Raw genomic sequence first — 21,664 nt, forward strand, 5'->3', positions numbered from 1 at the left:
GTGGACACAAAACATTAAAAATCAGTTTAAAAAAGGTGAAGCACACAAATTTTCAAATCCCGTATAGGAAGCGAGTGCTCGTACCCAAGAGAGCGCATCCTGCCTTTTTACAAGCTTCAGCTATTCCCGCTATGACTGCTTGAGACACTTCAACATCAAGTTTCCCACAGGCAAAATAGTCGAGGAAGAAGAGGGGCTCTGCTCCCTGAGCCAGGATGTCATTGACACACATGGCAACCAAGTCCTGGCCAATGGTGTCATGTTTCTTACACATCTGTGCAATCTGCAACAAGACAGAGAGACTAGTTTGTAATGTTTGCATGGATTAAAAGCACAAGATCTGAGAGGGGGGAGGGATAACTCAGTGGTTTGAGCACTGGCCTACTAAACCCAGGGTTGTGAGTTCAATCCTTGGGGGACACTTAGGGATCTGGGGCAAAAATCTGTCTGGGGATTGGTCCTGTTTTGAGCAGGGGGTTGGACTAGATGACCTTCTGAGGTCCCTTCCAACCTTGATATTCTATGATTCCCTGACAATGGGAAGGGAAGGCACAAACATCACGTTGTTCATGTGAATACTTTCTGAAAAGCCTCTAAAATTGTCAGTTCCTTCAAATTAGGATGTATCCTTTCTCTAAGTCGCTTATTTTTATGGGGAGGGAGATTCTCACAATATGGGTCACATCTTACTAGAGAGGGTCTCATGAACACTTCCCCTCCCATTGGCAAATGTCTAACATCCCTGTGGCAACTACAGCAATTGCTTACATGACATTAGAAAAGTATTTAAGAGGTTTCAGCTGTCTTTAGTGCAATGTAGCAGCTGAAAACAAGGAAGGAAGATAGTATCATGTGACCATCCAGCTCTCCCCAGACCACCAATAAGTAATACACAGACCACCAGATTTCAAGAAGTGAGAGAAGCTTTTTTTAGGGGAAGAGAATGAAAGATAAATAAAACGGAGAATGACTTGACAAATGGTACAGTTCACTTCTAGAACACCTCTCATAAAAGGATCTCATAGTGCTTTGTAAACATACGCGAGTTAAGCCTCACAGCACCCACCTGGTGGAGAAAGAATATCATTATCCCCATTTTTGTAGACTGAAGAAGTTGAGGCAAAGAGAGGTCAATGCCATAATTACCAAGTTTGTGTGTCTAAAGCTTGGAGCCTAAAATCAATATCCAAGTCCTAAATAAGAAACCTGCTGTACTCCCAGCTCCAAACGTTACAAAAGCATAGCTAAAAATCATGCAATTTAAAAACAAATAAATTTTGGCTGTTTATTTGCCTTCTTAGTTTTCAATCTTTAGGTTACATTCATGTCATATTTTCAAGTTATACACCATAACCACCAGGGCTAGAATCTTACTATAAAAATAATTATCAGGATTGATATTCTCATATAATCCCTTGCCTCCAGGAGCTGGGGCTTTAAGCAAAATATCAAACAGTGTGAGACTTGTGATAAAATTGTGAGAGTGGACACTACTGAGACTGATTTCCAAGGCACTAAACAACCATAGCTCCCATGGAAGTTAACAAAGGGTGCCCACGAACCCTTGATGTGACCAAGTGACATGGCTGGATTTTAGCACGTCAGCTGCAGTGATGGAGTTAGTGTGAAATAGCAGGTACTTCACAACTATGCTTTTCTGGACCAGGCAAAACAAGTACAAGAAACTCTTCCCCTATTTCCTAAGCAAAAAAAATAAAAATGACGACCAAGTTCAAAATAGCTCTGATAAAACTGGATCACTACATTATTATTATTAGTAATAGTAATACAGTAGCACGTAGAATGCCCAATCAAAACCGGGACCCCACTGTGCTACGCACTGCATAAACACAGAGTAAGAGATGGTCCTGCCCTGAAAAAATTACCATATAAAAATGAGACAAGATACAATAGGTGGATTTAACGAACAATAAGAGTAAGAAGGGCAAGGTTCAAAAGAAGAAGAAGTGAGGAGAGCACAGCTCCTAGTATTTGCCTTTTCCTGGCTTGGTCAAGGAGTGCTCCCACACTGATCCTCCTTAATTGATGAGGCGAGAGTTCCCCTTCCTGTTTCAATCTACATTAACCACTGGAGCGTGGTACAAAGGGACCCCATTAAGATTATGCAATTATACAGAGAAGGTAGATAGTGCATAACGTCATTCTGAGTCAACAGGAAAGTACGTTTTGGTGGCTTTTTTTTTTTTTTTTAAACTACAGTTTATTTCCACTTTAAAAATAAAAATTCACCTCAACTACGTTTATTTGTGTTACCACTCTCTATTTCCATCTTTTCCAACTGCTGATGACTTGGACATAGAAAGGGATCCTTTGATTTTAATAATAATAAACATTGAGAGCACTGAGATTTGAATATCATTCATTTACAGTTCAATGCTACATTATTTGTGCACCTGAAACTCCCAACAGGAGTTTTGGGAAACAGGGTCCCAGTCTTTAAAGCTCCAAAACTTTCTCTGTTGTAAACAAGAAAACTGATGGGCACAACAAAAACTCCAATTCATGCTGTCCAGCAGTAAGACAGTCGTTCTGCTCCGTTGGATACAGATGTTAAAAGACTGTGGGCCAGATACTCAGCTGGAATAAATTGGTAGAGCTCCATGAATCTGACTTAAGATCTCATCTTAGGGAATGTTCATTTTTTTTAATTTAATTGGGGAGTACAAAATGCACTCAGAATAAAATGATCCAATCAGTGTGCACAAATATACAATGGCCACTATATAGTCTTACTGTTTGGCTCTGCGATTGGACATTTTGTGTGTAGCGATGGAGGCCCAGATTCAACAAGGTATTTAAATACGTGCCTAATTTTAAGCATGAGCAATCCCTGACTTCAATGCGGCTTCTCACCAGCTTAAAATCAGGCATGTACTTAGCTGAACTGGGATCAGAAAGAAGATGCTTTTTAAAGTATGAATGTGTATTCTTCTGAACACAATAAGCATCCCCGGTTAAGAATCTCGGCATTGATGTGGACAGGTGTTTTGCTTTTAACCAGGACAATCCTTCCTACACAGGTGTTTTCAGTTACCTTGAGTTTTGTTCCAACACCATCAGTTCCAGACACCAAGATAGGATCTTTGTAACCAGCTGCTTTCAAGTCAAAGAGACCAGCAAATCCTCCGAGCTCTGCATTGCAGCCTGCCAACCAGAAAAAAAAAAAAAGACAAAGGAATTAAACTTTTACTCCAATGGGATCCTACTGGATCTTCCACCACTGAAGAGATTCCTTCTGAAGCCACTCAACATGACTTTAGTCAACAGAAGGGATCACAAGACTCTCTCTTCCCTTCCCTCTCCCGGCTCCCCAAAGACCAAGTGCCCCTCCACAGTAGTCTCAGTCTCTATTAAACTAGGTCCTGATCTAACCCCTATAATTGATTTCAGTTGTAAATTGGGCCCTTGGGGAACAAGAGCTGAGCTCTGGACATAAGTTTTTATCAACAGCATAAACACGTGGGATCAAAACAACAAAGCAGTGTGGGTTTTTTTGGGGAAGGAACGTACCAACTAATATACTATCCAATTTCCAAAGCAATATCTGAGTCTAAATAAAAGCACTGAGAGTATTAAAATGCTGCAAAACATACATCTCTAAAATGTATTTAGGTAGTCTGGGCTTGACTGTTCACTGCCCTACACCCTGTGTAAACTGCTTATACCTGTGCAAAATATGTGCAAAGTGACTGAAAACCATTACTATTCTGACTGGTCACATTTTACATCCCCTTTCCACAGAAAGTCAATGGGACTTAAGCTCTTGAGTCGTCTACGCACTTTTGCAAATGTTACCTCTGGTGCCAGTGAAAGGTGCGGATTAACAGCCTAGTATACTGAAGACTTCTAACCACTTATGACCCATTCCTACAAATCACCCAAATGTAGAAACCCCATTGGAACTGAGCCAACAACAATGGGTCCTGATCCAGCAAACCACTGATTAAAGCACATGCTTAACTTTAAATACTGGAGTAGTTCCACAATAGGCCAGTTAAGCATGTGCTTTAATTGCTTCACTGGACTTAAGCCTTGAAACATAGGGAGTTCCGTATCCTTTTAGGATACATTTTTATAATTACATAAGCCTTGTGATTGCACATTGAATAGTTAATGTAGATTATTTGTACTTAAAAAAGCTTTCTGTAAAAGCAGATAAGAAATGGCTGTAATAGGCTGAAGTCCAGTCCTCCCTGAAGAAAGTTGCCAATGGGACATTTTCCCCCCACTGAGATGCAACACCCATTTTATGTCTCTACCTACAGTACATTATTACTGTCATGTACATGTATGTTTGGCTTCCAGTTGTTAAGATTAGCACACATTAAAAAACAACAACAATGAAAGGGGCAAAGCTGGAAAAAACAGTATTAATAATGAAAATTATTCACAGGTTTGGTAAATGTGAAAGAGATATAAAGCTATTTGAAGGTCTTTAATTAATTTGAAAATTGAAATAAACTGTATTAACAAAATGTCTGTATTCATTGCAGACCCACACTTTGTTATACCACCATTAGTGACTTGTTATGGCAAAACAAGTTTCTGAAACCAGCACGAGGAGGGTCTGACCTGATCAGTTATCTGAGGAGCACATGGGTGTCTTGTATGCAAAACTGAGGTAATTCCATTTATGATGTATGGGGAGTTTTACACTTTCAGTGAAAAGCCACAGGCTTTCAAAACACGGATTGAAGAAAAATGAATCTCTGATACTGTACTCAAACTGATAATATATTTACTTAAAAATATGAGCAGGTGGTGAGACTTTTGCTCATGTATCTTAAATTTAGGGAATAAACCTCTGTGTTGCATGAGCACCCTCAATTCTGTCGAACTCAAGAGGAGTTGAGAATGTGCTACATCTCTCAGGTAATACGTTTTACAGGGTCATTTTGACAAGCGATTCTGTATCTTTAGGGATTTCTGCATTTTGAATATCTCTTGGGTGTTTGCTCAACCTTGAATTTTCAAGGCAGGACACACAAACATGAGCATTTGCGTCACTCTAAAGATCTAATGACATGTATGGTTGTCAAGAACTGAGTGAACCAGGGATAATGGTACAAATCTAAGCTTACCTGGCCTTGAGGTGGCTGCTGCTAAGGGTTTAATTTTCTGAACCAAGGTATTGCCAGCTGCGATGTCTACCCCACTGTTTTTGTAAGTCAGGCCTCTAAAAGATTGTTAAAAAAAAGTTTAAAGTAACCAATTACTAATGGCATAAATATGTTTGCCTTCCATAGTATTTACTTTCCTACATTACTGTGATAATTAACTATATAGAACTCGATCCTGGCCCTAGTGAACTCAGTGGGCGTTTTCCTAGTAGCATCATCCCTTTCATGTTTGCACAGTACTTTGCTAACGTAGCGTACGCTGAAAGCATTATTAGAATAGCATGAAAGAATTCAGCAGCAGTGACACAACATCTACTAAACCACGTACTTCAGACCAGCTCAGTAACTCAAAGATTGAGGCACTGCACTGCTGTTTTGAGGCTAAGCTCATGCACATGGCGGAAGATAGGAAATAAGAGTACTGTGCTGTGCGATACATGAACACTCCTAGCCATCGTAAGGACTGCATCAGAGACCAGAACATAAGCCAACTGGCTACACACCAAGATACAATTCGCACAAAGATGATGTTCAAAGGAGGGACAATGGGCTCAGTTCTGCAGACACTGGTCCATTGGCTTCAATTAGATTACTCACATGCTAAAAATTAAGCATCCACTTAAGTTCTTTGATGGATCAAGCAAGCATGCTCAGTGGCTTGCAGGAAGCTCAAAATAGCATCCCATAATGAAGGTATTACATGGATCAGCACTGCTCTATGAGAACATATCCTTCAATTTAAGATTAGTCCTTCCTTAATGACTCGGGTGGTAGAGCACAAAACATAGTGCATTTTTTTTTTAATTAATAAGCTTACTTTTAAGAAGATTTCTAGCACAAGATTGCTTAAAGAATGCACATTTTCCAGGGCCCAATGTATTTTATATATAACACACACACTCTCTCTCTCTCTCTCTCTCTCTATGTAAAAGGCACCCAATGAATATTTGGTTATAACTTGTACCCCAATTCAGTTAATGAATATATGTATACGAATTGGAATATCTATGTTATTAACTGAGATACAAGTTATTTCCCCCATATTCACAGGAATGATGTTTTATTTTTGGGATGGTCATTGTAGTTGCTTTCAATGCTCAGTTGTAGCAAATGTATTTAACTCAGACTGAGCAATTCGAATTCTTACACAGTCATGGGTATGGATGAGATGGCCTAATAGATATTTTAGCTCTCTAATTTTTTTTGATTCAGTATTAGGTTTATTCTCAAGGCGAAGCCCAATACTGGTTGAGGAACAGAGATCTGTCAGAATGACTGCCTTCTTCCCAATGTGTCTTATTAAGAAAAATTCCCTACAAAAAGTTGCATACACACACATTTCTGTTCAAACATACAAAAGGAGAAACATTAAACATTTTCAGCTCTTAAATATATGCTGGGTTTTGTTTTTGTTTTTCTTAAAAAGAGTATTTTATTTTCAGAAAATGCTCTGGTTGCATTATAGCAGTGGTGGGCCGCAGGTTGCCCACCACTGCATTATAGAGTGAAACATTACTGCCTGAGGATTGACTCTGCCAGGTGCTGTGCGCCTCCCCTGAGCTGCCCCCTCAGGAGCAGAGGCCTCCCAGCATCTTGCAGAAGAAGTTCCTAGAGACTACTGCTGCACTTTATGGGCCCAATTTTGGTCCTTGTGAGCTGTGCTCAACACAGGACCCAAGGTGGGGCAAAGGTTATTTTGCATCACCTATTTGTTCTCCCAGTACTTGGGGCTGTCTGGCATCAGTCTGGCCTCCAATACACATTAGAGCAGTCACCGGGCCACTCAAACTTACGCTAGCTCCCAAAGGGCTGACACATGAGCAGGAGATCATAAGAGCGTAGAGGAATTCCAGCCATACTCCCTCTCTCTCCATGCTCCCCAAGTTCAGTGCTTTACAGGGTCAGGCTGCTAGTGTCTGTTCAAGTACACTCTTTTGTCGTGTAATACAAATATTCAATTATAATTTTTACTACAGCATTTACACCAATTATACGCTTTCACATAATTAAACAAATTATCAAATGGTGTGCTGTACTCTCAGGAGAAATAAGACTAAATACAAGCACCGTTTCACATTTAGTTTATTTATTGTTTATACATAGATGACTTTACAATAGACTAATCAAACAGTACTCTAGTAGCAAAATAGAGACTCTTACTAACGCAGCCTCTTATACTTTGCATAATGGTCTATTACCAAAAGTTATTATGGCTGTCAATGAACTGGGGAAGAGGCAGATCGCGAAAAAATGCTCCATATCTGGTAACATCAGTTAAAAAATTTGCAAGAGGTTCCTGACTACATCAAAAGGCAGTAGTCAAGAATAGCAAGAGAGACTGCTCAAAACAAAAACAAAAAACCCACCTTCCCAGGATTAATAAACCCGTGTCTCGCAGAACTATTTCAAAATAAGTTACAAATTATAAGCTGGTTGTCAGTCAAAACCCAATAAAAGCAGGAGTTCCAAAGCTTCTTGCTCCTTTTACACACATTTTAATAACACTAAGAATGAATCCAATGAAACAATCCACTAACATTTCTCCCATAAACAGATAAGATGACTCTAATGTTAGACTAATGGGAAATACAAATTTAGTGCAGGAGAAAGTTACTGTTGTAAGAACCTTGGAAACTGAAGTCCCCCATACACAGAATAGGCATAGTACAGGCAGCAGCAGTGCAAGTTACCCTAAACTTGCTTGTCAGTGTTGTTTATCCCAGACCTGGAAGAATCAGCTCTAGGTTGAGAGAGTAATTCAGTTTTCAAACCCAGTCAGTTGCTGGCTTCTCTTGCTGAGATTACTACAGAAATGCCAACCGTAAATTGCTACCTGCATCTGGGTACATCAGAAGCTAGCTGGAGACACCAAGTTAAGTGATCTCTTGAGTTACCGATGTCTTCTGATCACTTCAGGTAGCACTAATAACAATCAATTTCAGGCAGTGCCTTCAGATATATACCTGGAATTGCTGAGGAAAGCTATAGCCCGATAACCAATGTCCTTTCTGTAAATGGCACCCTTGAAGTGTATGGCTGCTACTCCTTTGTTGGCTTCTCCTAGTGCTGCCATCAGATCCTTCTTGATAGCCGTTACCGTAAGGACTCTTCCACCATTAGTCACTACTTTGCCATCCTTTACTGCCGTGCCTGCATGGAACACCTCCACCCCTAGTTCTTTAGCCTTAGAAAGTCCTGTAATATTTTACAATATAAATATAATCAATCATTTAAAATACTTTGATCACCTATTATTAATTATTTGTATTCCAGTAGTCCCTAGGAACCCCAATCAAGAATCAAGATGGATTGTGCAGGCCCACATAACCACTCTGGTAACTAAATACATACAAAGAAGCTAAATTCTGTGGACAGACAAATGTGTTCGCTAAATGCCCTGGGACGTGGAAGGAGGCATTTAGCTGAGACATCTGCTTACAGATTTAATTTTTAGTTGTATTTTGCATTACTCTATTCTTAGTTATGACCTTGAGTGACCAAAACAGATCAGCATGTTGCTGGGTAGGTACACCCTGCCACGGGGCGTCAGGTCACGTGTGGTCCAAAAGAACGGAAAAGGCTGTACCGCAGCCAGTTAGTTCTTATACTAATGACCTTTACTATGGACATGATAGTTTGGTGTCTAGTGGCTGGCGTCAATAGGGTGGCCCTTCTTGTCAGGGTAGCATGGTCTAATGGCCAGAGTCAGTAGAGGGCCCTTCCACTCGGGGCAATGTGGTCCAATGGCCCGAGGCAGTAAATGGCCCTTCTACAAGGAGCTGTGTGGCATAATGGCCAGAGTCAGCGTAGTAGCCCACCTCATTGAGATTGCATTGCCTGTTGGCCCGTTGGGGGAGTGGGGTGCCACTCAGGGGTGTGTGGCACTCTGGGTAATGGGACTCAGGCCCTCCCTGATCCTCTGAGTCACAGCCCTGGGCTGTGTCGGTGGTGGGAGTGCTCACCACTCAGCCAGCAGGGATCCTCCCAAAACACTGACTGGTTCCCCAGTTCGCTCAGCGTCAAAAAGTTTATGTTCCCTGGGCTGCTTCTTACCCTTTCCCCCTTGTTGAAGCTCCCCAGGTCTTCTGGGGTCCTCAAATGGCCAGGCTCCCACCACTGCAGCCCCTTTTCAAGGCTCGTCGGGCAGCCTGGAGTCTGTCTGGCACTCTGCGAGCCCCGGCCCCACAGTCAGGGCCTGTAGTAACTCCCTGGAAAGAGCTCATAGCCCGAGTCCTTCCCCTCCAGCAGCCTGCTTAGACTGAGCTGGGCTGCTACCTTTTATATGCTGGGGCTGGTGCAGGGTAGGTACGCCGTCACACAGCACCAAAACAACAATGCGCAGTGATGAATTTAATACTATCCTCAGGTTTCACAGCACCTCAACAACATTCCATATTTAAAAAACATAGGAGGACCAGAAAAAGAGGATGTAATGAGTGGGATATGCTGCAATTGTCACCACAATGCTTATAGTATGAGAGAAAAGTATCAGTTTTCCTTCCCAGTCTGAACTTTATATGAAAGGAAAGACATTCTATTTGACTAATGAAAGCTAAAAGTGTGTGTGTGTGTGTGTGTGTGAAAATTCAGTTGTCTCTTGCTGACGGAGAGTCATAAATAGTGTCGTTTCCAAACCTCGATATTACATAAATTTGTGCAAGGTATACGGGGGAAAACTTCTTGCATAGTTACTCCTGATGTCTTTACCTGTTATTTCCAAGCCCTTGGCATAGTTTCCTGGATAACCTTCACTAGCCATGACCACAGTCATGGCTGCACTGTCTTCAGACCAAACAGGCATGGAGCTAGACAGCTTTCTATTGATTGTCGCTTGTATAACTTCATACAAATCACTCTTCAATAATGGAAGGATTACCTACAAAAATATAGACAAGTTTAAAAGACACTAAGGTTGAATTAAGTCCCAAATTTAGACTTTTTAAGAACACAGATTTTATAAAAAAAGACAGTTACCTTTTCCGTAACTGGTGTTCTTTGAGATATGTTGCTCATGTCCATTCAACTTAGATGTGCGTGCCAGCCACGTGCATCAGTGCCGAAATTTTTCCTCTCAGCAGTATTAGTAGGGCACCGGCTCCGGCACCCCCTGGAGTGGCGCCCGTATGCCGCAGTATATAGGGAGTTGACGGTTCCCCCCACCCTCAGTTGGGTGCCGGTCACTTCGCCTGGAGACCGGTTCCAGTCATTCTGCCTGGAGTCCAATCTGGAGCGGGATCTTAGGGACCGGTGGTGCTTGACGGATCCGCGACTGCTTGAATCCAGCAATCTAGGTCTCACACTTGACGAGCGGTAATGGGATGAGGAGCGGGATCGGAAGTCGGAATGGGCCTGGTGTTGGGAAGCACCCACACATGGTGATGCCCTCCTAGGGATCGGCGATGCTTCGAGGAATGGTGACATTGATACCTCGATGGGTCCCTGGAGCGGTACCATTGTCTCGGAGATACTGCGTGCTGGGACTGATACTCCTGCCGGGGGGGGGGGGGTAAGGGGGGTGCATGCCTCCAAAGGTCTGCACCCAGTGGCCGACGAGCTGTGCCTTGAGGCACTCTGCCTGTGCCCTAGGTCTGGGGACTGAATAGGGCTGCGCTGCATCTGCCTTTCACGGTCAGATGCGAGGCGGCTATAGAGGGCGAGCGCTGGTGGGCTGGTGGTACTGCTGAGGTGGGGATGGAAGCTGTCCGAACGCAAGTTTACCCCATGACCGGGGAACTGCAGGAGCTGCTGTGGGTGGCACCGGGAGGGACATGATCTCCTGCGCCACCTGAGGGCCTCTGGCGTAGACGGCACCTGGAGCTGACGGAGGCCTCTGCCACTATCTGGGGTAGCTGGTGGGGAGCGGGTTGGGCTACATCGCTCCATTGGAGCTTGGGCCCGAGATCCCGACGTGGGTGAAGAGTTGCCCAGCATGGGACCTTGCTCACACCCAGTCTTATCCTTTCCCTTGCGGGAGGTTGGAGACTGGCCTCGCACTGCCTTCTTGGTTGGAGCCATGGATGGGGACCGGTGCTGGCCCGTGGACGGTCCCGGTGGGGCGCTGCGTACCAAAGTCACTGTACTCGGTGCTGATTCGGAGCACTGCTCCGGTGCCGGGGTGACGAATATCATGCTCCTTCTTAGTCCTTGGCTTGAAGGACTTGCAAATTTTGCACTTCTCTCTAACGTGTCCATCACCCAAGCAACACAGACAACTGCTGTGTGGGCCACTAACGGGCATGGGCCTCTTGCAGTGATCACAGGGCTTAAAGCCTGGGGACCAGGGCAAGCCCCATCCCGAGGCAAAATTCCGTTTGGGACCTATGAAGTGTCTAACTATGGCTAAGGGATTTATTAACACTAACAAAACTATGTACACTAGAATACAAGAGATAACTAGTTTGTATGAATGAGCAGCAATAGCACTAGCTGAAGCAGCAACAGTTCCAGCAACGTCACTGGCGGCAAGAAGGAACCGAGGGTGGGTGGAACCGGCGGTGCCCTATATACCGCGGCATGTGTGCGCCACTCCAGGGGGCGCCAGAGCCAGTCCCCTACGGATACCGCTGAGGGAAAAACTTCTGGCACCAGTGCATGTGGCGAGCACACACACCTAAGTTGAATGGACATGAGCAAGCACTCGAAGAAGAACTTAAAGCTGATTAGAGAAATTCCAAATAAGTATTTTTTAACAAAGTAAACACTCCCCTGAAGTGTTTGCTACTCAAATCATTGTACACAAGAACCAGAAAATGAGACTAACTAGAGACTGAATATGAACAAGAGTAAAAGTGGCTGGTCTATTTATGTCATCCATATGGAGTGAAATGTAATTAAACAATCTGCATTAATGGTGAACTCTAAATTACTAAAAATAATATTTGCAAATCCTTACATTGGCTTTACTTATATGAGTGTCTGGTCACCAAAGGGAATACATATGTATCTTCTCACCAATGTGATTAAAGGGTTCACAATCTGGTCCTACATAACATTTAACCTGACAGTCTTTCTTCAAAATTTGAACACTGTAACATAAATTCAGATCCCTTCTAAAGACTCACTTCTTATGCAATGAAGATATACGACGCCTAGAACTGAAAATAAAGAAAGCAAGCATTAAGGTATGCCATTCTCTAGATCATAAGCTGCGTAGGTCTGGGACTCAACTTTGTAGTTTGTTCAGCACTGAAAACATTTTTGGCACATAAACACATAGTAATTAATAATGTGGAAAAATACTAATCTATAACTGTTTTGAAGGAAATTGCTATATAAAACTTAAAATCAAATTTCTTTTTAAATCTTAAAACAATTAGGTAATTATGCATTAGATCGTTGTCTAAGTTTTCCCTATTTATAATCAGTGCAAATAAAGAAGCATGGATAAAAGTGTGATATATTTTCCATACCAAACTATTTTCAGTCACTCACCTGACACTCTGGGTCACCAAACCTGCAGTTAAACTCGAGAACCTTTGGCCCATCACTGGTAAGCATTAATCCAGCATATAGCACACCTAAAATGACAAACCAGACTAAAACTAGTCTAAGTGACTGTACAGGCCATTTGTTTTAAAAAACTGTTTATAATTATTGTTGCATTTGCAGTGCTATTATTAGGGGGCTGCCAGACCATGGTCACTCTAAACCTTAAATTTCAAACAAACATTTGGGGCAAAAATTCTCCAAAATATCCTGCAGAATTTTGTCCACAATCATTTGCTTCTGCTGTTCTTTTAGTCCAATCACTTGTGGGTGCAAATAATAGAAGGAAGGCATGCAGTTACCTGATATGTGCAAAGAGACATAAATTCCATTACCTGCACTCATGCGTGATTACCCTGTTAACATTACAGGCACAAAAAATTGTGGACACAATTTTGCAGACTACATCTGAAAATGTTGCCCTTACCATTCTTGCTCATTTCGGGGCTGATCCATCGGACTCAACAGAAAGAAGTCATTGACTTCAGTGGGCTTTGGATCAAGCCTTTGGAACCAAATCCAGCTCCCAAAGAAGTCCAAAGTATTGCCATTAACTTCAGTGGGAGTTGGACTGGGCCCTTAGCAGGAGATGGGAGGACAGAGTATGTTACGTTTGCTGTTTGAAGACATAAACATCTAACAAAAACAAAAGCTTCCACCTACCAATATAAGGGACACCCTCTTCTTTCATCCCATCAACCGTTTTCTGAAGAATAGTATCTCTGATTTTCAGCAGCAAATCTTTGGAAATCTAATAAAATATTAGAAATTAATGTATTTTTTCCTAGTGTCATACAAGTGCTTTTTTTTTTTTTTTTGCATTGCTTTTAAGAGCCATGCAGCAGTATTCCAGGTATCTTTCACACCTGAATTTCAACAGACAAAGCAAATATCTCATTATCTATCTAGAAAGAGCATACAGCAGTACTGACACTATGGCTCCGAGCCCACAACATTTACACACATGTTTAACTCTACACATGCAAGTAGTCTCATTGACATAATGGAACTCCTCATCTGCATAACGTTAAGTATGTGTGTGAATGTTTGCAGGAAGGGGAGGTCAAGACAAGTTAAGACTGGAATGCGCAAAGGACATTACTGACTGAATCACTGTCAAATAAAATCAACATAGCTATGTTGTGATACAAAGTTTACTTTTACAATGGAAGAAAGTCAGTTGACCAGAATATCAATCAAAAGAAAATAAAGTAAATCCCTTTGCAAATAACAGTTATCCGTAAAACAGAGAGACCAAAACATAAGAGACCTATGACAAAGGTCAACCATTCTAACTTAAATAAGAGAAAAGTTGATCTTTAACCATTTGGTACGGGGTGACCGGGATTTAATAACACTAAATACCAGCACAAAATGCAGACTTCCACCTTCACAATCAAAATGTAATTCAGTAAGGATGCACCACTCTTTAGTGCAAGACAATCATGCCTGGTGAAACACAATCCCTTGTGTCAGACTGTCATCTCCCTAGGCTAGAAGCCCTCTCTCTCCAATCCTGTTTCCCAGGATAGAACAAATTACACACACACACCCACCCACTTTTAATATTAAACTCCACCAAAACAGCCTCCCAATATCATATTACACCTGTGGTGCTGGACAGTAAGCTCCCATCCCTCCAGTGTTTGGGCCCTGGTCTCCATCCATTAACCGTTTGTGATCCTGGGCTGGTGGCATGGGAGCAACAGTGACACCATCAGTGAAGCACAAGCACTGTAAGGAAACATGAATAGTTACATACCCAAATGGATATGACTAAAACTAGCACCACTGGAAATGGTGAATATAAACCCAGTTTTCAGGCTTATAAAACCTGATTGTAAAAGCAATTAACTCCACCCCCCTAGTAATATAAAACACACATTAGCATTCTAAGCACTTCTCACCCCCTGCTCCCCCAAGAAATATCAACTTGTGCTGTAGAACCCTTATATACAAGTTATTCTGTAGGAACAGCAGAATGATACTGAGGAGGCACACAGATACGAAGAGCAACTGGAATTTCCATTGCAGAGATTACTCCCGAGGAAGGGGAGCATTACCTAATTCTTTTTCCTTCTTCCGTGATCACAAAAAACAAACTGACTTTGAAAATTACATAGCCACCATATGCTTCCATGCTTCGTAGTGTCTTCAAAGAGCTCCCCCTGCCAGTCTCTTTTGGGAATTAAGTGCTGTCAATCACTGTTTGGGCAACTGCAAATATTGCTCGTTCAGGACTGCTTACAAGAACCGTTTATAATTCCATTCAGAGGCAGGCAGGGTACCCTTATAACAATAAGCAAAAAGAGCCAAACAACATATGTATCTCAGACCCTACAAAATTGTACTCACCCATGACGGATTATTTTTGACAACGAAGTAAAATACAATTTTTGCTTTTTCAGACACTCATAGACTCGAAGATCAGAAGGGACCATCATGATCATCTTGTCTGACCTTCTGCACTTTTCAGGCCACAGAACCTCACTCACCCACTTATGTAATAGACCCCTAACCTCTGGCTGAGTTACTGAAGTCCTCAAAGAACTTTCAAGTAAGTTTTCATGTTCTTGTACTGAAATCCTCTGATGTCCTTTTGGCTAATTAAGAGTATCACCTTGTACATACTTGAGAGAACCACCAGTCTAAGTTCCCCTTAGTTCAAGACCAGGTCACTATAAAGACGATGACCATCTAATATCTGCAGTTCTGTTTTCTTTAGGCAGGTCATGATACTGATGTGGCCTCCGCTACGACTGGTCAATAAAGCAGTGATGGCTATTTTTCATATATATCATATTACCCTCCAAAGCTCAAGTGTGCCTCATCTAATATAAGCCTATTTTAGCCCTGAGCGAGAAACCCAAGACCATACTTGGACTTCCTATTTGCAGCATTAATGCAAAGTTACCATGCCATCTTTTTAGAAACTGGGCCTGAATGTTCATTTATACTACAGCCTGTTTACACCAGTCTGCCAGTGTTAAGGGGCCTTAAAGTGGGTGGAACTGAAATATATGTCCATTTCAGGCTTCTCTAGACTGCCAGGATTGTGTAAAGGGGCCTTAGTATTAACAAAAATTCAGGCCCTGATACTGGTTACTTGTACATTATCTTCTAAGTAACCTGGTATAGTAGGTCCCTAAATGTTCCTTCGGTAAGCTGTAACCCAAAAACTCTTAAGAGGACGAGAAGCATACTTACAGAAACCTCTTCTCCTACAAGAAGTTCTTCAACAACAACAGTTTCCCCAGCTGCTCCAAAAGTCTTATCCTGCATTAAAAATCATCTTTAATTTCTTTTGTCTCCATTTGTCATTTCAAACAACATTCAAACCTTTGTAATCCTCCCAAACCAGCAAGGAAAAATACATCTGGAACCCATCTGTTCTGTTTCCATCCTTCATATCAGACATGTTGGCAATGTTGAATGCTTTTCCCCCACTCACTTTTCATAATACAGACATGCTCTTGAAAGTTTATAAACTCAACATTGATACCACTTGGGTTATTGACTGGCAATTCCTCATACCGTTTTTGTTTTAAGTTTTGAACCAATATTATTTCAGACTGAAACAATGATTCTCAGCCTTGAAGAGCAGAAAATCCACTTTGTTCAGAACACTTACAGAGGAATGCGAGAACATCGCTCCACGGAAATGTTTGCATGCTGACCATATATTAATGCAGTGCACTGCCAAGGCAACTTTGTGGCTCTCTGAGGCCATATCTACACAATCACTTTTGTCGGTATAACTTATGTTGCTCAGGGGTGTGAAAAAATTTAGCAAGTATCTTCGAAAACTCATGGAAGATGGGAAAGATGCCAGAGGACTGGAAGAGGGGAAATATAGAGCCAATCCGTAAAACGGGGAATAAGGACAACAAAGGGGAATTACAGTCCAGTCAGTTTAACTTCAGTACCCGGAAAGATAACGGAGCAAATAATCAAGAAATCAATTTGCAAACACCTAGAAGATAATAAGGTGATAAGTAACAGCCAACATGGATTTGTCAAGAACAAATCATATCAAACCAACCTAATAGCTTTCTTTGACAGGGTAACAAGCCTGGACAGGGGGAAGCAGTAGATGTGGTATATCTTGAATTTAGTCAGGCTTTTGATACTGTCTTGCATGACCTTCTCATAAACAAACTAAGGAAATTCACCTTATAATAGCTCCATCTACGTTGTATGTATAACTAGTTGGAAAACCATCCCAGAGAATAATTATTAGTTGTTCACAGTCAAGCTGGAAGGGAATATCAAGTGGGGTCCCTCAGGGATCAGTCCTGGGTCCGGTTCTGTACAGTATCTTCATCAATGATTAAGATAGTGGCATAGAGAGAGTACACTTATAAAGTTTGTGGATGATACCAAGCTGGGAGGGTTGCAAGTAATTTGGAGAACAGGATTAAAATTCAAAATGACCTGGACAAACTGGAGAAATGGTCTGAAGAAAACAGCATGAAATTCAATGGAACAAATGCAAAGTACTCCATTTAGGAAAGCACAGTCAACTGCACAAATTCAAAATGGGAAAGGACTGCCTAGGAAGGAGCACTGCGGAAAGGGATGGGAGGGTTATAGTGGATCACAAGCTAAATGAGTCAACAGTGTAACTCTGTTGCAAAAAAAGTAAACATCTTTCTGGGATGCATTAGCCGGAGTGTGGTAAGCAAGACACTAGAAGTAATTCTTCCCTTCTACTCTGTACTGATTAGACCTCAGCTGGAATATTGTGTCCAATTCTGGGTGCCACATTTCAGGAAAGATGTGGACAAATTAGAGAAAGTCCAAAGGAGAGCAACAAAAATGATTTAAGGTCTAGAAAATGTGACCTATGAGGAAAAATTGAAAAAAAAAAAAAAAAAAGAGTTTGTTTAGTTTGGAGAAGAGCAGACGGGGGGCGAGAGGGGACAAGAGAATAGTTTTCAAGTACATAAAAGGTTGTTGCAAGGAGGAAGGTGAAAAATTGATCTCATTAACCTCTGAGGATAGGATAAGCAGGAATGGGCTTACATTATAAATAAATTAATGGAGATATCCTATCTCCTAGAACTGGAAGGGACCTTGATAGGTCATTGAGTCCAGCCCCCTGCCTTCACTAGCAGGACCAAGTACTGATTTTGCCCCAGATCCCTAAGTGGCCCCCTCAAGGATTGAACTCACAGCCCTGAGTTTAGCAGGCCAATGCTCAAACCACTGAGCTATTCCCCCCCCGTTGCAGCAAGGGAGGTTTAAGTTGGACATTAGGAAGAACTTCCTAACTGTCAGGTAGTTAAGCAGTGGAACAAATTGCCTAGGGAGGTTGTGGAATCTCTGTCATTGGAGGTTTTTTTAAGAACAGGTTAGACAAACGCCTGTCAGGAACGGTTTAAGGACTAGTCTGCCTTGAGTGCACGGGACTGGACTAGATGACCTCTCGAGGTCCCTTCCAGTCCTACACTTCTGAGTCTATACGCTTAGCTTTACAGGTATTCCATTGGGATTAAAGCACACATGTACAGTTAAGCATATGCTCAAGTGCTTTGGTGAATGAGCACCTATAGCTGAAGCTGCATGTTCAGTTTCAAGGACCTTTTTCTTTAGTTTGTCTTAGCCAGTTTAATCATAGGAGTACTGTTAGAGTCCTGCCACTTCTGTAATAGCAGGGACACAAAAAGGATGGAGAAAAAGCAAATCCAAAAGGAAGCAAGTATGAAAATGGGATCTTATTTATGCCCATAGAGATTGTGCCTGGAAAGAGAATGCTTCCTGAAGGAATCAAATATTGTATTCATTCATACACACCCAAATAGTGTGAGTGCAGCGTGAGAAGGGATAATCTCAGACAACTGGTGGATAAGATCCTATGGCAAGAAAATCTAGGGGGAAAAGGAGTTCAGGAGAACTGGTAGTTTCTCATGGAGACAATATTAAAGACAACTGCAAACTATCCCGATGCAAAGGAAAGATAGGAAGAATAGTAAGAGGACAATATGGCTCCATCAGGAGCTCTTTAATGACCTGAAAAATCAAAAGGACTCCTACAAAAAGTAGAAACATGGATGAATTACCAAGGAGGAGTAAAAAAGAACAGCACAAGCATGTAGGGACAAAATCGGGGAGGGTAAGGCACAAAATAAGTTATACCTTGCAAGGGAGATAAAAGGGAAAAAAGTAAAGCTCCTTTAAATTCATTCAGAGCAAGAGAAAGACAAGGAAAATGTAGGTCATCAACTTAATGGTGAGGGACAGCTAATAACTGATGACATCAATAAGCCTGCGGTGTTTAATGCCTATTTTGCTTCAGTCTTCGCCAAAAAGATTAATGGTGACCAGATACTCAACACAACTAATATTAACAAAAAGGGGAAAGAACCAAACCAGGGAAAGAACAAGTTAAAGAATATTTAGGTAAGTTACATGTTCAAGTCATCAGGGCCTGATGAAATTCATCCTTTATTTAAGGAACTAGCTGAAGCAATCTTGAAACTCTTCGCAATTATCTTTGAGAACTCATGGAGGACAGGTGAGGTCCCAAAAGACTGGACCAAGGTAAACATAGTACCCATTTTTAAAAGGGGGGTCAAGGAGGACCCAGGGAAATATAGACCAGGCAGATACCTGGAAAAAAATTAATTATTCAACAATCAATTTGTAAGCACCTAGAGAATAATAGTGTTATAAGGAACAGCCAGCACAGATTTGGAAAGAACTAATCATGCCAAACCAACTTAATATCCTTCTTTGACAGGGTTAATGGCTTAATAGATAGGGGAGAAATAGTAGACCTGATAGATCTTGATTTTAGTAAAGCTTTTGATACAGTCCTACATGACACTCTCATAAACAAGCCAGGGAAATGTGGTCTAGATTAAATTAGTATGAGGTGGGACCACAACTGGTTGAAAGACCACAGTCAAAGAGTAGTTATCAATGGTTTGCTGGGATGGCGCATCTAGTGGGATCCTGCAGGGGTCAGTCCTGGATCTGGTACTATTCAATATTTTCATGAATGACTTGGATAATGGAGTGGAGAGCATGCTTATAAAATTTGCAGATGACATCAAGCTGGGAGGGGGTTACAAACACTTTGGAGGACAGGATTAGAATTCAAAGTGACCCTGACAAATAGATGAATTGGTCTGAATTCAGCAAGATAAAATTCAATAAAGACAAGTGCAAAGTAATACACTTAGAAAGTAAATATCAAAAGTACAGAATGAGGAATGGGCTAGGTGGTAGTACTGCTGAAAAGGATCTGGGGGTTATAGTGGATCACACTGAATATGAGTCAACAATGTGATGCAGTAGCAAAAAAGGCAAATATTCTGGGGTGTATTAACAGCAGTGTTGAATTTAAGACACGGGAGGTAATTGCCCCTCACTACGTGGCATTGGTGAGGCCTCAGCTAGAGTACTGTGTTCAGTTCACGATGCCACACTCTAGGAAAGATATGGACAAGTTGGAGAGAATCCGGAGAAGAGCAACAAAAACGATAAAAAGTTTAGAAAAGCTGATCTATTCAGAAAGATTAAAAAACTGGGCATGTTTAGTCTTGAGAAAAGAAGACTGAGGAGGGACCTGATAACAGTTTTAAAACAGTTAAGAGCTGTTATGAAGAGGACTGTGATCAACTGTTCTCTACGTCCACTGAAAGTAGAATGAGATTTAGGTTAGATATTAGTAAAATCTTTCTAAGTTTAAGGACAGTTAAGCACTGGAACAGGCTTCCAAGAGAGGTTGTGGAATCCCCATCACTGGAGGCTTCTAAGAACAGGTTGGACAAACACCTATCAGGGATGGTCTAGTTTTACTTGGTCCTGCCTTGGCATAGGGGGCTGGACTTGCTGACTTTTCGAAGTCGTTTCCAGCCCCACATTTCTATGAATCTATAAGTTGTGTTAGGCTAATGTATGTTCCATGTAAATCACACAAAAATGCCTTTGATGTTTTGCTGTCGTTACTAATAAACATAAAATTTTCAGGCAAAATGGGTTTTTACACAACATTGCAACTCACCTGCATGATTTCATGCACAGCTTTGCAGGCTCCCTCTTTGTTAGTAGCCACAATTACTCCTTTGCCAGCAGCCAGACCACTAGCTTTTACAACCAGGGCAGGAAAGTCCACGCTTATTTAAAAAAAAAAAAAAAAAGAATGACTGAGGGATTCCATAATAACCTGTCAGCCTCTGATGCATTTTCAAGTCCAAGCCTCCTACCTTCATGGATTTTGAAGGTTGAAAATAAGAGTTCATAAGTTCACTATATCACAATAGCCATTTAACTATGATTGAAAAAAAAAAACAACCCACATATAATCAAGTGTCTTCCCCTGTCAACCCACTTCACTACACTATTTCTGGTTGCCATTTCTTTCCACTGTTATCTGACACTACTTTTCTGACAGGGAAAAGAAGCATTTTATTTGTTAGCAGTGCAGACCAATATTATTACTGAGTGAGCGGGACGGACTTCTAACTAGTGCAGTGGTGGGCAACCTCCGGCTTATATTCCACTGGTGGGCTGAGAGAGAGTTTGTTTACATCAACTGTCTGCAGGCATGGCCACCCGCATCTCCCAGTGGCCACAGTTCACCGCTCCCAGCCACTGGGAGCTGCCGACAGCTGTGCCTGTGGACGGTCAATGTAAACAAAGTGTCTTGCGGCCCACCAGCAGATTACCCTGACAGGCTGCATATTACCCACCACTGGAGTAGTGGATCATCAACAGGATTGCTAATGAAGCTTCAGTTGCAGAATTTGCATTACTAGTAATAAAGCATGAACCAGAAAGAACCCATTATGATTTTCAAATCCAATTTAGGTTTGCACGGTTGGCAAGAAAAAAAACAAACCTATCTTTTCCCTTGTAATCTGAGCACAGTTGAACTGTCATTAAAGAGCAATAAATGTAGAACTCGTATTGATGCCATTTTTGCAGGGTTACTTTTAGAGTGTCTTTTGAAGATATGAACATTGTGCCACTACTGAAAAGAATAACTGAATGATTAGTGGGTTGCCAACTTTAGGTGCTTAAACATATTG

At 41.7% G+C, this 21,664-nt stretch overlaps 1 protein-coding gene across 1 annotated transcript in view; it reads right to left on the bottom strand.

The window, feature by feature from the left end:
• The window catches only part of LOC117867315 (trifunctional purine biosynthetic protein adenosine-3), a 53,831-nt gene that overhangs the window by 21,644 nt on the left and 10,523 nt on the right, over positions 1 to 21,664 (bottom strand). Inside the window, exons 5-14 of the mRNA XM_034752201.1 lie at positions 20,638 to 20,749; positions 15,834 to 15,902; positions 14,235 to 14,360; positions 13,290 to 13,377; positions 12,573 to 12,658; positions 9,849 to 10,017; positions 8,105 to 8,336; positions 5,103 to 5,197; positions 3,056 to 3,165; positions 85 to 283 (exon numbers count right to left, since the gene is read on the bottom strand). Of these exons, the coding sequence (XP_034608092.1) occupies positions 85 to 283; positions 3,056 to 3,165; positions 5,103 to 5,197; positions 8,105 to 8,336; positions 9,849 to 10,017; positions 12,573 to 12,658; positions 13,290 to 13,377; positions 14,235 to 14,360; positions 15,834 to 15,902; positions 20,638 to 20,749 (1,286 nt within the window). The remainder of the gene's footprint in view (positions 1 to 84; positions 284 to 3,055; positions 3,166 to 5,102; positions 5,198 to 8,104; positions 8,337 to 9,848; positions 10,018 to 12,572; positions 12,659 to 13,289; positions 13,378 to 14,234; positions 14,361 to 15,833; positions 15,903 to 20,637; positions 20,750 to 21,664) is intronic.

This window comes from Trachemys scripta, chromosome 1 (genome assembly GCF_013100865.1).
Source record: "Trachemys scripta elegans isolate TJP31775 chromosome 1, CAS_Tse_1.0, whole genome shotgun sequence".
Classification (NCBI taxonomy): Eukaryota; Metazoa; Chordata; order Testudines; family Emydidae; genus Trachemys; species Trachemys scripta.